Raw genomic sequence first — 22409 nt, forward strand, 5'->3', positions numbered from 1 at the left:
CAGTGGGTTCCTCGGAGGTCGTCTGGTATTCTAACCTGCTAAAACCAGTTTGTTGTTCGCTAAGGGCCTTGAAAAATGCATTTTGGTGACAATTTACCCCCAACATGATCGGACAGGGTAGTTTTTGTTTAGTTGCAACAGCATATCCCGAAAGACAGTGGGTCCTGTACCCTTGTGGTGAGATTTCAGTACATTGGGCGTGGCCTCTGTGTAGGTAGATCAGTCTTGGCATTACTCTATAAAACTGTGCGGACCGTTTCGTTTGGCGCAATTATCTGTCTGGCAGTGCATGTCTTTTTCGCGCCATTCTGCCACAGATTAACAAATTCGTAAAGCACTGCATAGCTCATTTTACACAATGCAAACCCGACTACTTGCATGCAAAATTTCAAATACTTCTATGCAGTCGTTGCAGACATATAGATACTTTTTTGACAGAACCATGTTTTGCCAAAACCAAGCTTTAACCAGCCCAAAGGAGCACTACCCAATTAAATCACTGCATATTACATAATGCAGCAGCTCAACAAACCTGATATTCAGTTAATTGGTAGCGACACACCTGACTTCACACTTTTTCATTCACATATCTTATATGAGATCGGTGTTTGTGAAAAAAAGAACGCATTTTCACCTAGGCATACCTTCGAAACTGAAATATTCCATATTAAATGTCAAGTCTGTAGGTTGGTTCTCCTAACAATATTTTTTCTATATAAAGGTGGTACAACTGCAAACCTAAGTATAGGCTATTTAAACAATCATAACCTCATCCTTTGATAAAGTTTTATTGTGAGAAATTGGCATGGTTTAGAAGAACCTATTACGTACATATATGGACATGGCACATTCCTCAAAGACCTACCTCATTACGATTGTACCAGTAGTAATACGGGCGTGTGTTGTTCCAGGTAATAGAAATAGCACAGTCTGTCGTAAAATCCGTTTTCAACCCTCCATATGTATTAATAAAATGATCGGCGAGAGCAATGGTATATCTCCCGGTGTCATCAAGATCTCCAGTCTTACAATATACCTACAAAAAAAAAATAAAATTGCGAAGAATTAAAAGTAGTGATATCATGATGTTTTACATTTGGTATTCATATGTATACATGATATAACAACAAACACACATTGGTTGCCATAAACACTGTAAAAGCCATTGTAAAAGTATACACACACAGACATATAAATGAATAAATGAATAAAAATGATTACATCATGTCCAAACAGTTCTGTTGTAGGAGCTGTAGTCCTGTGATTTAAGTCAAATAGTCTGGAAGGGCCATGTGATTCCTACTTAATACCACAACACTGGTTCGTAAATGTTAATGTACCACCCCTTAATAATTACCTTATACCATATCGCCGGTTTATTGGTGTAGTAATAGTCGGGGGACCAGTAGCCCCTAAGATCCTGATCGTACCACAACGGTGCCATGATTGGTACACGCACGGTACACAGTGGACGTGGTATGAACGAATTGTACGGATATCCGAAACTTATCAAGCCATTGGTACCAATCTGGAAAAAACATCAGAAAAAAATATAAATGCCGACTACATCCAAATAGTAATTTTGCTTTAAGTATTCTTAATATTTCAGTTTCGCTTCAATGTTAATAACTGAACTATGCTGCTGTTATATGCATATTTGCTCGTACATTTGTTTACTTAACTTTTTCTATTTATCGGTTTGTTTGATTTTTGCTCAATGAATGCATCTATTCATTCCCCTGTTTTTTCGTTCAATGAATGCATGTGCCTTATCATTTATTACTAATATATATCCAGTTTCGCTTTCTTCATTTTAATTAAAATGTCTGTTTTAATTTTTTTTTATTTTTGTTTATAACCAATTTTGAAAAAAAGAAGACTTAACTAAAAGATTATAATTATTCTTCAATAAACAAAATAAAAACATAAAAAAGCAGTGCAACAATATCAAAATAAAACATATTTACATATATATAATAATGCTTCCTGTTGAAGAATCGGAATGAACTGGATAATCTGATCAGCCTGGCTGCATCGTCCCTGTTGGTAAAGAGGCTTTGGTCTCTATCGCCACCAAAAGAACACATCTCTCCTGCTGGTGGCACTATCACTGTAATTTATGAAAAAGGCGATTATTCTCCTGACATGCACCCAGTTGCTCTTATTTGTATCGAGTGTAGTTATGCCCCACCTTAGATTTCAAATCCAGACCTCATGACGCCACGTTAATGTTCTATTTAAGACACTCATTGGTTATTTTCTATTGTGCTTGATAAAAAAAATGCTTATGGGTGATCGTATCTTTAAGTAGTTTTTGATAATTTATTCTTATTTTGTTTCACACATAATACGTTTGGTATGTTCATGTATGTATGTATGATTTCATTTGCATCCCTTAAATTACAAGATCCATATGGTTTTATTTATGTCATTGTCTTAATAGCTCTAGAAAAATCAACAGATATTTAATTACCACCTAAGATTTCTTCTGCTGACTGTGATTTCCCCGAAGAACTCTTATTGTCAGCGGACAAAATGTGGTCAGGTGAATCTCATTAATTTTTGTTTTCTATAGCTATCGACAATTATCACATTTTATTTGTTTACTGCATGGCCAGAAATGTGCAGCATTTACGCGATACGCGAGGGCGCAACAGTAGGGCTTCACGTGCCTCAACTAACCAATCACAGCACAAGAATGGCATCGCACACAGACTCTGTGATAAGTGCTCAGCCCATTGTCAAGTAGTGTTAGTTCATGGTAACAAGCGTCTGATATGTGCAGAGAAGTTTATTTTTATAATATATATTGTTCTTATTGTTACATTATTAAATCTAACTCTGTATCCAAGTAGTAACTATACTGTACCAAGTCAGGTACTGATGATGTACAGAGGACATATATTCCAGAATAAGCCATTACCACTGATTTATAACTTTCATTTTTGTTTAATATGTTATTCATGAAAGAGTTCATGAAAGATTATTTTAATTTGTAAAATCGTGATCTTATTCTTTTTTTATTCAAATAATTGAATACTGTGGGTAAAATTGGTCTTCCACTTCTTATTTGCATTTTTTCTTTACTACAAGATTATTTTGGAACAGTTGCAGCATTAAAAATATAAATAAATAGCAATCTGAAAGAAGAATTTTGCACAATTATTAAATGATTATATTAATTTTGGATTAAGAGATTAGTTAAATACTGAGTAGTGATATGGTCAGTCAATTTATGTAGAATCTGATAATATGATTGAAAATACTGATTGAATTCTTGGCCTTGCACTGGGCAGTTTTACATTTGTGCCAAGTGCTCTTTTTGGACTCCATTGTACAGTGGTAAAAAATCTTCAATTGCCATGAATTTTTTTAATCAGACTCTGTATGTTACTGCTATCAGCTGGTGCTATCGGCAACGAATTAATTTTCCTTTGTTTCTGAGTGAATCTACCGTCTAAAATCACTATAACTGAAAATATTTGCGTTTTGCTGAGGGTAGTCTAGGCAATATACGGCAAAATTCTTAGTACGTGTGTACAACAGAATTTTTTTAAAAACCCTAGCGATATTTGGTCAGGAGTTGCTTGAAGCATAGCACAGCGTTGCTGTCTATTGGCATCAGGCCGTTAGTTTGTCAATTCTCACGAATTACCCACGAATCGCGAACCCATTCATTTTCCTATGGCAATCTAGCAACTCATTAAAAATGCACGCATGCGCAGTGGGCTAGGCGTGACGTCATGCAGTGCATTACTGGGGATGGTAAGGAAAGGATGCAAACTGTGCAAATTCGGTCATTGTCCCACAGTCATTATATCTTGGCAGAGAAGAAAAAATATATCAGTTCAAAAAAAATCTACAGATGGCTGCACTTAATTGAGACTTACGTGTTTCACATGTGTTCCCCGTGAACCCCTCTGCACAGTTACATGTGTATGTCCCGATACCATTCTCACACGTGCCGTGTTCACTGCAGGGGTTGGAGGCACAGTTGTCAATCAACGTCTGGCACGTGGCACCTGTGTAGCCTTTTTTATACAAATGTTAAAACATATTATATTCCACACACGTATATGCATTAATAAGTCGAAATGGGCGTGAAATAATGTGCTCAATAATTTATATTCTGCCGAATACATTTAAAATTTATATATATATATATAAAATGAGAAAGGGAGCAACCAACCCAACACACATCCTCTCCAATCACCCTTCTAACTGCTTACCTGTGACGCACTGACAGGTGTAAGAGCCAATTCCGTCCACACAAGTGGCACCGTTCTCGCATTCGTGATCAAGACAATCGTCTATATTAGTTGTGCAATTATATCCCGTATAACCTGAAAGAAAATGTTTTTTAATGATGATAGCGATTAATCTTACAAATCCATTTTTAAATACCATGCTTTTTTTAACTTTAACATTATGCGCATTTGTTTAAATCAAATTCAGTCGGTTATATGTATTTACATACTTAAGTACATGTATGTTCAATCTCATCACTGATATCATACGTAGTTAGCTATTACAATGATGCAAATTGTGCTTTTAGAAAATGACTGGTTTCCCATAAACCTTTCATGCTAGCAACATCAATCTGATGAGGGGATTTTTGCTGAATTGCATTAAGTTTAAGCGGCTTAAATGCCTGGCACGCCCACTGAAGCTACTAGTGGGCAATTGACTTTTGTACACACTTAAACAGAAAGCAATTTAGCGAGAATCCCTTCGGATATGATCGATCTGCTACACGACAGGGTTATGGGAATGGTCCCCTAGACTGTACAGACATTTATGATGGTATTTACCGTTAAAACAGCTGCAAGTGTACGAATCCGTGGTTTGGCTACAGTATCCATGGGGTCTGCACGGGTCGCGTAAAGGTCCAGAACACCAAATGTTGACTTGACAGCTTCTTCCGGCCCATCCTGAAAATATTATACTCTCAGAATATGTCGCACAGTTCAAATATAAAAAAGATAACTACTTTTTTTGGCGAAAGGAGATTTGCAATAATATCATATCAATACGCGTTTCAACATCGTTGACAATTAAATTGAATGATTTTCGTAGAATATACAAATATACAGGTTCAAATACATGCTAAGATGTTTATATTACTTAATATTTAATGAATGCTGTTTGGACAACTAAGATAGCAACATAATACAGAAGAATGTGTACAATAACAGTATATATGCCCTTTTTTTTACTGAGCACTCCATTTTCTAAGATATTTATTAATTATGAGACCATAATGCAAAATACACCATAGTACCCAACCCATAACACGTACAGTAACATATTAACTACATGTACTTACCATTAAAACATTCGCAGCGCCAATTATTGACTAAATCTTTGCAGATTCCATTTGATGAACATCGTCCAATGTGTCCATCTGGTACCAGACAATCATCTGTGTTGGTTTCACATACTTGCCCGTGGAAGCCTATTGTATGAAGAGAATAGACAGTGATATGACTCAAATATAGCATTGTTACGAACAAAATAGAATATAATGATGGTGGGAGCATAATAAAAAAATACTTTTTTGCAACTAAAAGGTCAAGGCGTCTTACAAAACAAAAATTTTAATCAGGTAGGCTATCCGTATTTAACGTCTTTTATTTTGCAAGGGGGGGGTCAGCAAACAACAAGTATTGAGATAACTTTCTGTACAATTTTTTAAATATAATTTTCTTCTTTGCCAAACATGTATAAAACATATATATCTGGTAAATATAAACCCCTGCTATTAATATCTTAATGATAGATAGAAACAAAGTTGTTACCTGAAGGGCAGCGACAAATGAAGTCCTCGTTGTTATCATCACTAGAACAGGTTGCATTGTTTTGACAAGGACTAGATTCGCACGGGTCATAAGTGGTTGTAATAACTCCAATGGTTGTAATTCCCTCTGTTGATGTAATTTGTGCAGTGGTTGTAATAACTTCAGAGGTTGTGGTATCTGCAGTAGTTGTGAAGATTTCAGCGATTGTAACTCTCTCAGTGGTTGTGGTGCCTTCAGTGGATGTAATACCTTCAGTGGTGGTGATACCTTCAGTGGTTGTGGTGCCTTCAGTGGTTGTGGTGCCTTCAGTGGTGGTGATTCCTTCAGTGGTTGTGGTGCCTTCAGTGGTTGTGGTGCCTGCAGTGGTGGTGATACCTTCAGTGGTTGTGGTACCTTCAGTGGTTGTGGTGCCTTCAGTGGTTGTGATACCTCCAGTGGTTGTGATACCTTCAGTGGATGTAATATGTTCAGTGGTTGTGGTACCTTCAGTGGTTGTAATACCTTCAGTGGTTGTGGTACCTTCAGTGGTTGTGATACCTTCAGTGGATGTAATACGTTCAGTGGTTGTGGTACCTTCAGTGGTTGTGATACCTTCAGTGGATGTAATACGTTCAGTGGATGTAATGCCTTCAGTGGTTGTGGTGCCTTCAGTGGTTGTGACACGTTCAGTGGTTGTGATACCTTCAGTGGATGTAATACCTTCAGTGGTTGTGGTACCTTCAGTGGTTGTGGTGTCTTCAGTGGTTGTAATTCTCTCAGCGGTTGTGGTGCCTTCAGTGGTTGTGATTCCTCCAGTCGTTGTGATACCTTCAGTGGATGTAATACGTTCAGTGGTTGTGGTACCTTCAGTCGTTGTGATACCTTCAGTGGATGTAATGCCTTCAGCGGTTGTGGTGCCTTCAGTGGTTGTGATACTTCCAGTCGTTGTGATACCTTCAGTGGATGTAATGCCTTCAGTGGTTGTGGTACCTTCAGTGGTTGTGGTGCCTTCAGTGGTTGTGGTGCTTTCAGTGGTTATGATACCTTCAGTGGATGTAATACCTTCAGTGGTTGTGATACCTCCAGTGGTTGTGATACCTTCAGTGGATGTAATACGTTCTGTGGTTGTGGTGCCTTCAGTGGTTGTGGTACCTTCAGTGGTTGTGGTGCCTTCAGTGGTTGTGATACCTTCAGTGGATGTAATACGTTCAGTGGTTGTGGTACCTTCAGTGGTTGTGGTGCCTTCAGTGGTTGTGATACCTTCAGGGGTTGTGATACCTTCAGTAGTTGTGGTGCCTTCAGTGGTTGTGATGCCTTCAGTGGATGTAATGCTTTCAGTGGTTGTGGTGCCTTCAGTGGTTGTGGTGCCTTCAGTGGTTGTGATACCTTCAGTGGATGTAATACCTTCAGTGGTTGTGGTACCTTCAGTAGTTGTGGTGCCTTCAGTGGTTATGATACCTTCAGTGGTTGTGCTGCCTTCAGTGGTTGTAATTCTCTCAGCGGTTGTGATACCTTCAGTGCTTGTGGTGCCTTCAGTAGTTGAAGAGCCTTCTGTGGTTGGGATACCTTCAGTGCTTGTGGTGCCTTCAGTGCTTGTGGTACCTTCAGTGGTTGTTGTTCCTTCAGTGGTTGTGATACCTTCAGTGGTTGTGGTGCCTTCAGTGGTTGTGACACCTTCAGTGGTTGTGATACCTTCAGTAGTTGTGGTGCCTTCAGTGGTTGTGATGCCTTCAGTGGATGTAATGCTTTCAGTGGTTGTGGTACCTTCAGTGGTTGTGGTGCCTTCAGTGGTTGTGATACCTTCAGTGGATGTAATGCCTTCAGTGGTTGTGATACCTTCAGTGGTTGTGGTAACTTCAGTGGTTGTGGTGCCTTCAGTGGTTGTGACACCTTCAGTGGTTGTGATACCTTCAGTAGTTGTGGTGCCTTCAGTGGTTGTGATGCCTTCAGTGGATGTAATGCTTTCAGTGGTTGTGGTGCCTTCAGTGGTTGTGATACCTTCAGTGGTTGGGATACCTTCAGTGCTTGTGGTGCCTTCAGTGGTTGTGGTACCTTCAGTGGCTGTTGTTCCTTCAGTGGTTGTGATACCTTCAGTGGTTGTGGTGCCTTCTGTGGTTGGGATACCTTCAGTGCTTGTGGTGCCTTCAGTGGTTGTGGTTCCTTCAGTGGTTGTGATACCTTCAGTGGTTGTGGTGCCTTCTGTGGCTGTGATACCTTCAGTGCTTGTGGTGCCTTCAGTGGTTGTGGTGCCTTCTGTGGTTGGGATACCTTCAGTGGTTGTGGTGCCTTCAGTGGTTGTGGTACCTTCAGTGGTTGTTGTTCCTTCAGTGGTTGTGGTGTCTTCAGTGGCTGAGATGCTTTCAGTGGATGTGACTGTTGATAACATTGTTGTGAAAATCTCTGTATCAGAACCAATACTTGAAACACTATCAGTGGATGAGGGTGCAATTCCGTCACTAGTTGTGACATAGGTAGATAGCGTGCCATCACTGGAGGTAAAATCAGAAGTATATGTGTAATCAACGGTAAATGTGGAATCATCAGTAGATGTGGCATCCTCAGAGGATGTGGAATCATCAGTAGATTCATAATCATCAGTAGATTCATAATCATCAGTAGATTCATAATCATCAGTAGATTCGGAATCATCGTCAGAATCATCATCAGTAGATGTGGCATATTCAGAAGATGTGGTATCATCAGTAGATGTTGAATCATCAGTAAATGAGGAGTAATCAGTTGATGAGGCATCTTCAGTAAATGACGCATCTTCAGATGATGTGGAATCATCAGTAGACGTGGTACTTGGTGTTTCAGAGATCTCTGAAGATGTTAATTCCTCCTCAGAAGATATGAAATACTGAGATGAGGAAGCCACAATTGATGTGTAGTTTGTCAGTGTACCTTCAGTGGATGTGATGCTTAATGCAGATGAGGAATCGTCAGTAGATGTGGAATCGTCAGTATATGTGGCTTCTTCACTTGATGAGGCATCTTCAATAGAAGTGGAATCATCAGAAGGGGTGGAATCATCAGTAGATGTGGAATCGTCAGTATATGTGGCTTCTTCACTTGATAAGGCATCTTCAATAGAAGTGGAATCATCAGAAGGGGTGGAATCATCAGTAGATGTGGAATCATCAGTAGATGTGGAATCATCAGTAGATGTGGAATCATCAGTTGATGAGGCATCAAAGGTAGATGTGGAATCACCAGTAGATGTTGCTTCTTCACTTGATGAGGCATCTTCAATAGATGTGGTATCCTCAGTAGACGTGGTATCTCTTGTTTCAGAGATTTCTGACGATGTTAATTCCTCGTTAACTTCGGAAGTTTCAGAAGATATGAAATCTTGAGATGAGGAAGCTTCAACTGATGTGTAGTTTGTCATTGTATCTTCAGTGGATGTAATGCTTAATGTATATGAGGAATCTTCAGGAGATGTGGAATCGTCAGTAGATGTGGCTTCTTCACTTGATGAGGCATCTTCAATAGATGTGGAATCATCAGAAGGGGTGGAATCATCAGTAGATGTGGAAACATCAGTTGTTGAGGCAACAAAAGTAGATGTGGAATCACCAGTAGATGTGGCTTCTTCACTTGATGAGGCATCTTCAATAGATGTGGTATCATCAGTAGATGTTGTATCCTTAGTAGACGTGGTATCTCTTGTTTCAGAGATGTCTGAAGATGTTAATTCCTCTGTAACTTCGGAAGTTTCAGAAGATATGAAATACTGAGATGAGGAAGCTTCAACTGATGTGTAGTTTGTCATTGTATCTTCAGTGGATGTGATGCTCAATGTATATGAGGAATCTTCAGTAGATATGGATTCGTCAGTAGATGTGACTTCTTCACTTGATGAGGTAACTTCAATAGATGTGGAATCACCAGTAGATGTGGTATCGTCAGTAGATGTGACTTCTTCACTTGAGGAGGCATCTTCAATAGATGTGGAATCATCAGTAGATGTGGAATCACCAGTAGATGTGGCTTCTTCACTTGATGAGGCATCTTCAATAGATGTAGAATCACCAGTAGATGTGGAATCGTCAGTAGATGTGGAAACATCAGTTGATGAGGCATCAAAAGTAGATGTGGAATCACCAGTAGATGTGACTTCTTCACTTGAGGAGGCATCTTCAAAAGATGTAGAATCACCAGTAGATGTGGAATCGTCAGTAGATGTGACTTCTTCACTTGATGAGGCGTCTTCAATAGATGTGGAATCATAAGTAGATGTTGTATCCTCAGTAGACGTGGTATCTGTTGTTTCAGGGATTTCTGAAGATGCTAATTCTTCTGTTACTTCGGAAGTTTCAGAAGATGTGAACTCTTGAGATGAGGAAGCGTCAGTAGATGTGGAAACATCAGTTGATGAGGCATCAAAAGTAGATGTGGAATCATCAGTAGATGTGGAATCATCAGTTGTTGAGGCAACAAAAGTAGATGTGGAATCACCAGTAGATGTGGCTTCTTCACTTGATGAGGCATCTTCAATAGATGTGGAATCACCAGTAGATGTGGAATCGTCAGTAGATGTGGAATCATCAGTAGATGTGGAATCATCAGTAGATGTGGAAACATCAGTTGTTGAGGCAACAAAAGTAGATGTGGAATCATCAGTAGATGTGGAATCACCAGTAGATGTGGCTTCTTCACTTGATGAGGCATCTTCAATAGATGTGGTATCATCAGTAGATGTTGTATCCTCAGTAGACGTGGTATCTCTTGTTTCAGAGATGTCTGAAGATGTTAATTCCTCTGTAACTTCGGAAGTTTCAGAAGATATGAAATACTGAGATGAGGAAGCTTCAACTGATGTGTAGGTTGTCATTGTATCTTCAGTGGATGTGATGCTCAATGTATATGAGGAATCTTCAGTAGATATGGATTCGTCAGTAGATGTGACTTCTTCACTTGATGAGGTAACTTCAATAGATGTGGAATCACCAGTAGATGTGGTATCGTCAGTAGATGTGACTTCTTCACTTGAGGAGGCATCTTCAATAGATGTGGAATCATCAGTAGATGTGGAATCACCAGTAGATGTGGCTTCTTCACTTGATGAGGCATCTTCAAAAGATGTAGAATCACCAGTAGATGTGGAATCGTCAGTAGATGTGACTTCTTCACTTGATGAGGCGTCTTCAATAGATGTGGAATCATAAGTAGATGTTGTATCCTCAGTAGACGTGGTATCTGTTGTTTCAGGGATTTCTGAAGATGCTAATTCTTCTGTTACTTCGGAAGTTTCAGAAGATGTGAACTCTTGAGATGAGGAAGCGTCAACTGATGTGTAGTTTGTCATTGTATCTTCAGTGGATGTGATGCTTAATGTATATGAGGAATCTTCAGAAGATGTGGAATCGTCAGTAGATGTGGCATCTTCAGTAGATGTGGACACATCAGTTGATGTGTAATCATCAGTAGATGTATTTTCTTCAGAAGATTCTGAATCCCCTATATATGTTACAATCTCTGATGAAACAGATGGTTCACTTGATGTGGCGAAAGTCGTGGTAGAACTGTCTTCCAACGTGGAACTGTCTGATGAAACTGTCGACTGGCTAGCTATTTAAAAATGCATATACATATTAGCAGACTGTGGAAAGAACTTTAATTGTCAGAAACGCAACCTTTGTCAGTTTTACTGCTCCCGTGAGTTTGGAATCTGGGATTTAAAAGTTTAGTAGTACCATGTAACATTTAATTAAGGTTTGTGTACGATAACGCAGACGTCTTACCTAAAGATCATTGATTTATTCGCTTAAGCTCGATGTTTTTAAAAATGCAAGAAATGATTTGCTCCATGCGTGTTGTAAACTTATCTTGTATACTAACGACCATATGACAATACATATGGGAGTCATTGTAGTTACCTATAAGAGCAAGCGAGCCCAGGAACAGGATCAACATGGGCACTATCCTCCCAGACATTGGGCTTCAGTAAATGTACGCTTAACCCGAGAAAATACCTGAAGAAATAAGAATGAATATACTACCATTATTATTAGTAGTAGTAGTAGCAGTAGTAGTATTTATGGAATGTACATGTATATTATTTTACATTCTATATTTAAAAACATAAAGCAAAGATTGTAGTGAATATGAAATCTATAACAAAAAGATTGATACAAGGCACTTTAACTGGCTTAGTACAAAAATACACATCCAATGAGGCTTATGTGTTTATTAAATAGCTCAATTAAACATTCATATCATTTTCGGTTATACAGTGTTTTTCCCTAATTCCACGGTCTGAAGTAATAATGCTGTCCTCTTTTCAAGTCTAAACTTTGTTCCATGGAAATGATATTCAATTCATCCGAAAGTATAAATGGTAAAAGGGTTAAGGCAGATGTTTTCCACGGAGGTACAACCATCGTGCAATTTTTTATTAGTTCGCCGATCTCCACATACCTAGACTGCCTGGACTTCTGGTTACTTCATTTGAATCACAATACATTTTTGACTGCACCTCGATATAACCACGTTCTTGTATGTCACATACAGTGCATACATTACATGCATTTTTACTTTTCCTGAGGCCAATCAAGGAAGAAAATATTTCGCCTAACGAAACAAATAAATAAATAAATAAAGAACGGAAAAAGAACGGAAAAAAATTAAAAGGTATGGCGTGATGCTTCGTGGATCCCTCAACAAAAAGAGTTGTCATAAACCGGAATGTGTCAGCCATGCTTTTGAATATGATCAAAGGAGAAAATAAGAAAGAAGACAAAAGATGAATGTTGCATTCTCACATTGCATCGTTTTTCAGTACTCTACCTTTGTGCCTTGTATCCTCGTTTGTTGCAGATTTCGGGATAAAATTTTAGTAATGCATTTGGACCGCGTTGCTTATTGTTAGCAGTTATGAAATGCATTGATGATCCACGTCCCCTCTATTCGTGCATTCATTATCTTGTGGAATATCTTGGATTTACTAAGTGTGTGTGTGTGTGTGTGTGTGTGTGTGTTTTATTTTTTTTTTTTTTAATCTCATTTTGCATTCGCTTTATTTTTGAATGAATCCATCCACTGCTCTATCTCTTACACCAGCTAGGACCCACCAGAGAGTGCCAGCTCTCACTAAATTTTTATTTCTATAACAAGTCATTGTTTATTGTGTGGCTATATTAATATGCTAGGTTTTATCTATTCCCACTCTATTTACTAAAACATATGTACACTGTAAAAGGCATGTTTATATATTTTTCATTATTAATTGCAGTATAATACATGTGCTTGAATGCCGTAAGTAGCGGTACATATAAGTTTGCGGTTGTTATATTTCGTGATCATGTATTTATTTTTAAAACCAGTTGTGCTTCTTGCCTTCTTTTTTAATTAATAATACTAAATAATATCAAACATCATTAGTTAAGCTATAATCTGCCGTTTAGGACAAATTAAATTTTGTAAACAATTTGAATTATGTCATCTATAATTATAGAATGCAGTAAGGTAAATGTCATCTTATCATTCTATTCTTTTTTTTTTACTTTTATTCTCCTTTGACCTCCATGTAAACAGTATGAAAAGCGCACCACAATACCATTTATATGCTTTTAATGTGTAAAGGGTTTTCGTTTTACTGTAATGTATTGCGATGTAAATTTTGTAAGAGATCCTATTGCCTCAATCCCCACCTGTGATTCAGTGTTATTGAAGTAAAAAAAATGTTCTGTGCAGCTTGGCTTGAATACAGTGTTGATACTCAGCGTGACAGGATTTTAAACAAGTTAAGTTGTGTGCGGTAAAAATCCTGTCAACTCTTTCGTAATGCTTATGCAAGTACGCTATTGGTCGAGCTTGTGTATTAAGAGGATGTTGATTTAGATTATTAAAACTTCCCACTTGAAATAAAGCTGTATTTGACCTAAATTTATCAAGTTTATAATTTAAGCAGGGCGTTACCGTAGGACTCTCCATAGATTTTTTTTAATGACGTCACCGGTAGACTTGCAGTTTACCCACCCAGGTCAAATGGTCCCACGCCGCTTCAATTTCCATACAACGTTGTTTGTATCTTTGAAAGTCCCTCACTCAAATGCTAATCGAGGCTCAATATTCACACGATAGTAAGTTACGGTTATGTGAAACAGTGATAGAAGACAACAAGGAAGTCGTTATCTATGCTATTATTCATCACAATCAGAGCCCCAGCATTACGTGGTGCATCCACTGTGACGAATATAAAACCTGTAAAACGTCGTTTTAACCAATTTTCAAATTATCTTAACAAAAGCTTTAAATGAAGCGTCTTTAGGTTTCACCTTGGACTAGTGTTCGGGGAGTTATCAGTTCACTTATAAAGCAAGCACATGCCTTGTTACTTTGTGCATCACATAATCTAAAGGAAATGAGATAATTTACTTATCCGCTTGTCTTGTGTGAAAGAACAGCAGTTTTTGAATTATTACCGGGATATTACTTGCTGCTGTAATACGACAATAAATCATGGGAACTAAAGGGGAGGACCAATTGTTACGTACAATGCAAAACTGACAATTTTATTTATTTATTTATTTATTTATTTATTTATTTATTTATTTATACTGTAAAAACCTAGATGCACGCGCCACGTTACTCCCAATACAATGCTGACGTCCTCTGCAGATGCAATTTCGTTTAAGTTTTTTTACTCAAATGAGCCCATACTTTAACTTCATTCATTAATCCACTTGTTTTAACATGGAATTTTAAGATTTTTTTTTTTTTTTGGGGGGGGGAGGGGGTGTGTAATGATAGTTCAGTGGAGCAATGCCTTTTCTATATGATAGTTTAACATTAAAAGTACTATGACAAAAAAGCACATAATAAAATGTTGACGTTTTGTATCAGTCATATGTTTAAAATCTTTTGTTTATTGAATACTTTCTCTTTTATATGACGTCACTGAAAAAAACTTCAGAAAACATCTTTCCACATTCTCAAATATCACTTTTTAAGAGGCTGACTTTTGAGTTGGGTTATCCCGTAAACAGGTTTAAATAAACATGCTGTGCTCCCGGGGCAGAAAAAAATATCTGAAGACGTGGTAACACGATATTCCATCTCACAGGTTCGGTATTTCATAACTGCCTACAGAAAAAAGTGCGTGCATATTGGGTGTCAGTTAAAAAATGGCAAACTACTTATTTAATGGGAGCAGTACAAAACACTGTCCCTGGGTTGTATGGTGTTTTCGGTGGGGTGAAAAGCATTAGTATAAAATAAGAATGGCTATGGCAATCACCTTCCCGCATCATAAAGGGATTTTACATCGTCATTTCATATCAAAGCAACTGCAACATTAAAGCCCGTCTTGGTACGACATCTGGCGTCTAACCACCGATATAAACAACTGATAAAGGTGTTTTATGCATTATTTGTTCTACGATTAGGTAAATAAAATATAAAATTGACATTATCCTAGATTCATTAGAGTTGTCTATTTCTAATTATAAAGAGGGACAAAAATACATCAAATCAATGAAATCTTCAGGCCAGAAATAAATTGAAAAGAGCGCGACAAACCCTATTGATAAGGTGATCAGATTTTTTAAACATTTTTTTTTCAAATGATAGAATGCATTGGACACACTTTGATTGACACACGTACGCAAACACGCACAGACACAAAAAAAACAAGGTAAAAACGCACGACCCTAACATTTAGCAACCTTTCTTCTGTGTGTGTGTGTGTGTGTGTGTGTGTGTGTGTGTGTGTGTGTGTGTTCGGCCATTTCAATCTAAGCAGACAGCTTGATTGCCGTAGGAATTTTGTCCGCAAAAATGTGTTTACATAAGCCAAAGATTAAAATATTATTTAAAATATAAGATTGCACAGTACTGCATGCATATCCAAATTTTAATATACAAGCAAATGCTTTACTAAAAATGTCTGAGCCCCATAAAATGGCACTAGTACTGGGACAATATGGGGTGAAAAAGCGTCAACACGTGGCACTTTTCATAAAACGTTTTGTATTAGATAAAACATAGAGGGGGGTAATTTTATGAAAATCAAAGAAATATGTCATATATTTTATAATTATTTTACATATGTATATTACCTATACACTGATCCCTTCCATAGGGGCGATAAAAACATGCATGATATCAATCTAAAAGGATTTTAAGACTGATTTTTATTCATGGATAGCTATGATGTTAAGGGTTTATTTTGATTATTTTTTCCATGCCTTTTGTTAATAGGAGCAGTAGTTCGTGAGCACAGTTTTTAGTACTGTTGGTACAGTGATTGGTACTATTATAGCAGTATTTAATACTGTGTTACAGTGATGAGTACTGTTAGTGCACTGTTTAGTACTGTGCTACAGTATTTAGTACAGTTAGTTCAATTTTAGTACTGTTATACTGTGTTTAGTAATGTGGTACAGTGTTTAGTACTATGACTACAGTGTTAAGCACTGTTAGTACAGTGTTAAGTACTGTTAATACAATGTTTAGTACTGTAAGTACAATTTAAGTACTGTTATACAGTGTTTAGTAATGTGGTACAGTGTTTAGTACTATGAATACAGTGTCAAGTACTGTTAGTACAGTGTGTAGTACTGTTAATACAATGTTTAGTACTGTAAGTACAATTTTAGTACTGTCATACAGTGTTTAGTACTGTGGTACAGTGTTTAGTACTACCGGTATGACTACAGTGTTAAGTACTGTTAGTACAGTGTTAAGTACTGTTAATACAATGTTTAGTACTGTAAGTACAATTTTAGTACTGTCATACAGTGTTTAGTACTGTGGTACAGTATTTAGTACTACCGGTATGACTACAGTGTTAAGTACTGTTAGTACAGTGTTAAGTACTGTTAATACAATGTTTAGTACTGTAAGTACAATTTTAGTACTGTCATACAGTGTTTAGTACTGTGGTACAGTGTTTAGTACTGTGGTACAGTGTTTAGTACTACCGGTATGACTACAGTGTTAAGTACTATTAGTACAGTGTGTAGTACTGTTAATACAATGTTTAGTACTGTAAGTACAATGTTAGTACTGTCAGTATATTTTTAGTACTGTTATACATTGTTTAGTACTGTGGTACAGTGTTTGGTACTGTTAGAACAATAGTAGTACTGATAGTGCAGTTTTAGTCCTGGTATACAGTTTAAGTACTGTTAGTATAGTTTTAGTACCGTTAGGACTTTGGCAGAATGGTATTGTTTGTAGAATGTGTATGATGTACTAGTGTCGCTGTTTTCTTTTTTAATGTAATAAATCGTAATCAGATAGATATAAATAATCATGTAATTTAAATGCAGTTGTTGTTATTTCATTTACCTTTCTTGCTATTTCATATCACTTGTATTCAGTGGAAAAAGGCAATTTTAACATTGCCTTCATTTTTCTACTTTAAAAAATTAAAGAAATGTATCAAATTTAAGAGAGATTTCTGACATATCTGTATTCCTTGTTCGTTGGGAACAAAATTAAGTTTAAAAAATCATTTCTAATTAAAACCTAAACCGGAAAATCTTGCATTATACGGAAAAGGGCAATTTTAACCATTTCTTTATTTCTTATTCTTTCTTTTCTTTCTTTTTTTTTCTTTTTTTTAATAACATTTTAAGAGTCATTGGGAACAAAAAAAATTAAAAACATAAGACTTTGTTTTTATTTTAAATCTAAATTAAAAGTCTTGCTTTATACGTAAATTGTTCCTTTTTTACCTACAAGGTATATACATGTACTGTATACATGTGCCCGCCGTCTCATTTGTGGGAGGTTCATTGTTTACACAAAAAAACGTATAAAACACTATTTGTATCTAAAATAAAGTTTAGTTTACTTGTTTCCAGCCAAGATCCCACCCAACAATTGCAATAATAAGTAAGATGCTGTGATTAAATGGGGACTATCCACTGATTAATTACTTTTTCAGCCTAAATCTTATTTTAATCGATACAGGGTAAGAATGCCAATTTATTACGAGAGAATTAAAGAATTTGACAGAGAATGTAATTTACGTTCGTATCACTCGTAATCCGGGGTTCAAAATGAAGAAAGACATTTAGATTCAATATTGTCTCTAATCCCTATTTTAAAATGGAGATGAGATAGCATAATCAATAATTTATGAATAGTGCCTTGGGCCACGGAACAGTATCTAACATGTTTTGTTATTGTTAAGATAACATTGTATCTACGTTCAAATGTGTTTTGGTCCTCTGCCATTACATTGCATTGGTCTGCATGGGATTGTTTAGTGGTATATCCAATAAAGGGTGTTTAAAACATCTACAAGGTCATTTCTCTCTCTCTCTCTCTCTCTCTCTCTCTCTCTCGCTCTCTCTGTCTCTCATAATATCCTGGTAGACCAGTCCTCGACATGCCTAATTCCACTTAAGTTAACCATCCAACCTCTTCCACTATCCCAAATCCTCTTTTGTCCGATATATCTTACCTTCCTTACTTCCTTTTGAAACCACACCCTCTATTGCCTGCCGTCTTTTCAGCATGCTTTCATTTTGACGAAGATTAAAACAATTACAAGTAAACGTAGGGCATTCAGTGTCTTGATTTTTGCACTTACCTTTTTATTTCGTGTTGTTTCTAGTTCTTGTAATCCTCCTCATCGAATTTAATATTAGATCCAGTTTATAAGTTTATAAAAACTCCCTGTAACTATGTGCCCATTGCCGCCATATTGTGCCGCTCTCACTTGTTGTGGAGGTACGCCTTCACTTCTTTATACTACACCAAATAGGTCGTTTTTCTCGTGAAACCTTATTAAAACTTGGTGGTCATCAATGGTTTATTTTATATATGTATATGTTCCCCAGTCATTGAATGAAATTTTGTGGTACACGGATGTCTCCTTCTTCACTACTCGTCAGTTAAGTTTGCGCCAAAACACCAATTTCTCTCTTGTCATTCACTGTGGCTTGCAATAATTTTTAAACATATTCTTAATCACGCTATGGTACAACACGAAGCTAAATACAGCGTCCACGGTATCCTGCCTCGTGTTTTAGCGTCTACTTTTAACAAAATAGTCTGCTACCATGCGGTCGATCGCTGTCACCTGCCTAGAACTCTGATGATTGTGTACGGATCAATTGTTGTAAGCTGCTCAACCGAAAACCGTGTTGACCTCGTTTATCCGATAAGTAAGGTGTTTTTTTTTCTACCTGTATATTTGAATTGTACGGACTGGGAAGGAAGGATAGTAACCAAGGATATTTTATTTGGCTACCTCTGTAGGTCTCGACGACTTTTTATCTACATGTACATGTATATTGACATTTTTGGTTGTGAAAGAAACTGACGCCGTGTTATGTTATTTTGATTTAATTCAGACTGTAAAAAATTCACAAACTTATCCCCAGCTCGCTTGTATATGGGTAGTTTTTTTAGCATACTTAGATATACCTCTGTTTCCGTACACATTCGCAGGCAAACCTATTCTAATATGTATTGATACCTGGACCTTGGTCACTAATGCCCATGATAAAAATTCATGAAAATGCTGTTTCCTTCGCCTCCCCCCCAACACAGAGAGAGAGAGAGAGACTGTAATAGTCTAACTTTTTCTTTACTTGGCGTGTCTGGGCTCTGGGTTACAGTAGGTGAAACACTCTTTAAGGGGAACACAGCTGAGAGATTTTTTTCGCCTTTAGGCACCTAGACGCTCTCATATGGGGACATCTTTTTCAAAAAACTACAATGCTTTGTATGTGTATATGCACTTTGCGCCATTGACAGAATGCTGCTTGCATTATAGAGATGCCATTTCATTTCGGGACGGCTTATTATACTGGAAGGTCACAGGACAATCAGACTATGTTGTTTTCTTGGAAGAAGCGAAAGAATACCATGGCACTAGCGCCCTAACTCCTGTCTTTTATTTAGAAACGCAGACCTTTTCATCTGGCTCCTATTGATGAAAAAAGAGGAAATAAAAAGACAGAGCGATTATGATAGAGGATAGATACATTGTGCGTCTTTCATGCACGTTGATTCTTTCCTCAGGCTGATGATTAAGTCATGCAAGTGCATTAATTTTATAAGCGCGTAAAAAGAGCTAACAAAACACACTGCATTCCATACATTTGTTTGAAATTGTATGTAAAATATAAGAGTACCACACAGTTACGATGTACCCACATGTATTAACTTACGACAAACATTTCTTCAGAAAGAAATATGATATTATCCCATGAGAAGTATAAGCAAAATAGCAAAAAAAATTGTAACCAAATCCCCATCAAAGAAGAACGAGGAAACGCCCAGTAAGTAAAGGTGTACAATCTGTATAACAAACGGTCCTTTTACTTTCCTTTAGTGTTCTCAGACTATGGGTTTGGAAAGCTGAGATGCATGAATGACCAATGTAAATACTACAGGGGCGCGTTTAAGGTCAGGGCATGGGCAGGCAAAGTATTAATACTGCCAGCGCAGTTAAATGCGTGTAGGATACTAACCAACAAGGAAAAAACCCACAAGGGATTGAATATTAGGGTCATTTTATTATTTTCTAGTATTTGTCGAATTCTGGGGCGTCCGTTGAATGCAAATATACTTGGACATTCAAATTAATCATTTGATGAATAAAGATTATACAGTATATATAAACCATAATGAGAAAAATAAAAAAATAACAGTGACAATAATGATGATTTTGTTTCAATGCTAAAAATTGTATGGGTTCACACAGTAGGTTTAATAACTGCCAACCATAGCACCAATCACTGGAAAGAATTTTAAACCAAAAAAAAACATGAAAATAACGAATTGTTACATCATTGTCGTTTTCCTATTTTAGGTTACATTGTTGTGGGATCTAAAACCGCATATATATACCATAATTAAACACCCTAAGCTGAATAAAGAAAGACGAATGTAAATCAACAATGGGGAAAAGCGTCTATTTTTTATGAGAAATAAAAAGAGAAGAAAGACTGAATGAAACTATCACTGCAATCTATTGATTTTTGTTTCATTTTTCTCTCCCAGCAGATACCGCTTTATCACTCTCTATTCTGTGCTTTTTTATTTTTAGTTCATTTATTTATATATTTCTTCTGAAGGTCACGTTAAAATTTTAAGAGATTTTTGGCAAATAAGGGCATAACATCATATTGGAGTGATTCATGGTGTTGTTTGTCAACAAGACGGTGTTTAAAAAGTACCGCAAAGCTTCTGAAAAATCGTAGCAAAGATTTAAAGATCACATGTGTTCATCGCAGCCAAACTCCTGTTTACCTTTCTATGCCAAATTACACGGTGAAGGCACATTAAATCGTGCTAGTATTCATAATGCAATAAGATAAGAATTTTTGACAGACGCAGTATTCATAGCTACGTTGGTTACTTATGAAGCACAATTGGGTCATGACTCCATTCAGACGGAGGTTAAATAATGGTATGGGATTCCTTTATGATATGCCATGTAAGAAATGACTTTTGAATCCGATTCGGGACATGGAGCGTGTAACACTGCATAACACACTACAATGATCACTAGGGCCGATACACCGGTAGGCCTATAGATTTCTGGCCTCAGACTTTGTCGCCTATAACCTGCTTATTATATATTTTATTATCATTTTTAGAGGACAATATTCTCATCACTTTCCATTCAGAGCTCTTCGCTCCTACTTACTATGACGAATTATATCAGAGGAATGTTATTCTTTCAGTGGCATCAAAATGAGTAAATACTAATACAATGTTAAAATGGTATACATATATAATATATCAATACCCTTGGGCCCATATATCCCTGCAATTGAATGGGTAATTGGGAGGACCTGAAAAAATATCTGGTTTCCTTTGCTTTAAGCTGAGGTTGAATTTCTACAGCTGGGTCTGAGACTGAACCAAAGCAATGAACCGAACTAAGCACCGACTTCGGCCTCTGGCCCCTTTCACGTAGAGCGGTTCATTTTTTTGTGCCTCTCCAGTTTGAAAGATTGACAACTTAACTGTCTGGCTATTAACTAGTGTAACCAATATACTAGTAGTCACCTTACCGGAGCCTGCCCCCCCCCCCCCTTCCAAGCTCGACACGGCCAGTTAACCGGATGGAATTTAATTGGTACATTTGTAATTGTGAAAGGGAGTTAAACCCCCTTAACGAAATTACATGTTCCTGCTAAAGGGCAGTCAAACTACATGTAGTGTGGTTTAGAGCATTGCACCGCTCCTAGTGAAAATGGCCGTAATTTTTGGTAAGAATAACTAGGACCCCTTTTTTGTCTTTTCGGGTCACGATGCCACAGATAGATTTTTTAGACGAGCGCAAACACTGCCAGCTGTGAAAATGACCTTAATTTGGCTTATTTATCGGTGGAAATCATTTCTCATGTAGTGATCCCCTCCACCCCCCACCCCCCCCCACCCCCCAATAAACTTTTAAGACGACAAAATTTCCACGCTTTTCATTCAGAACTCTCCTCTCCTACTTTTCCTTTATAACTACAACAGAGGAATGTTCACCTTTCATTTGTCACAGAGTATGTCAACACGCGTACAATATGTAAATAGCAATACAATAGCCCTTCACCCGGACTCGCCGCCCGCCACTGAAAGGGTAGTTGGGAGGAGCTAAAAAATACCTGGCTGCCTTTGCTTGGAGCTTTGTGTTCGCCACAAAGGCCTGAAATCCTATAG

The 22409-nt window shown here is 37.3% G+C and overlaps 1 protein-coding gene across 2 annotated transcripts in view; it reads right to left on the reverse strand.

The window, feature by feature from the left end:
- LOC106156575 (uncharacterized) overlaps positions 1 to 18849 on the reverse strand; it is a 53421-nt gene extending 34572 nt beyond the window's left edge. For both annotated transcript variants that reach the window (XM_087017061.1, XM_087017060.1), the window contains exons 1-10: positions 18328 to 18849; positions 11660 to 11755; positions 5799 to 11351; positions 5327 to 5455; positions 4812 to 4931; positions 4230 to 4343; positions 3891 to 4031; positions 1968 to 2110; positions 1358 to 1528; positions 866 to 1036 (exon numbers count right to left, since the gene is read on the reverse strand). In XM_087017061.1, coding sequence (XP_086873187.1) covers positions 866 to 1036; positions 1358 to 1528; positions 1968 to 2110; positions 3891 to 4031; positions 4230 to 4343; positions 4812 to 4931; positions 5327 to 5455; positions 5799 to 11351; positions 11660 to 11717 — 6600 coding nt within the window. In that variant the 5' untranslated portion in view covers positions 11718 to 11755; positions 18328 to 18849. The remainder of the gene's footprint in view (positions 1 to 865; positions 1037 to 1357; positions 1529 to 1967; positions 2111 to 3890; positions 4032 to 4229; positions 4344 to 4811; positions 4932 to 5326; positions 5456 to 5798; positions 11352 to 11659; positions 11756 to 18327) is intronic.
- Between the last annotated feature and the right edge of the window lie 3560 nt (positions 18850 to 22409).

Source organism: Lingula anatina, chromosome 7 (assembly GCF_051362555.1).
Source record: "Lingula anatina isolate TDL-2025a chromosome 7, LinAna3.0, whole genome shotgun sequence".
Lineage (NCBI taxonomy): Eukaryota > Metazoa > Brachiopoda > Lingulata > Lingulida > Lingulidae > Lingula > Lingula anatina.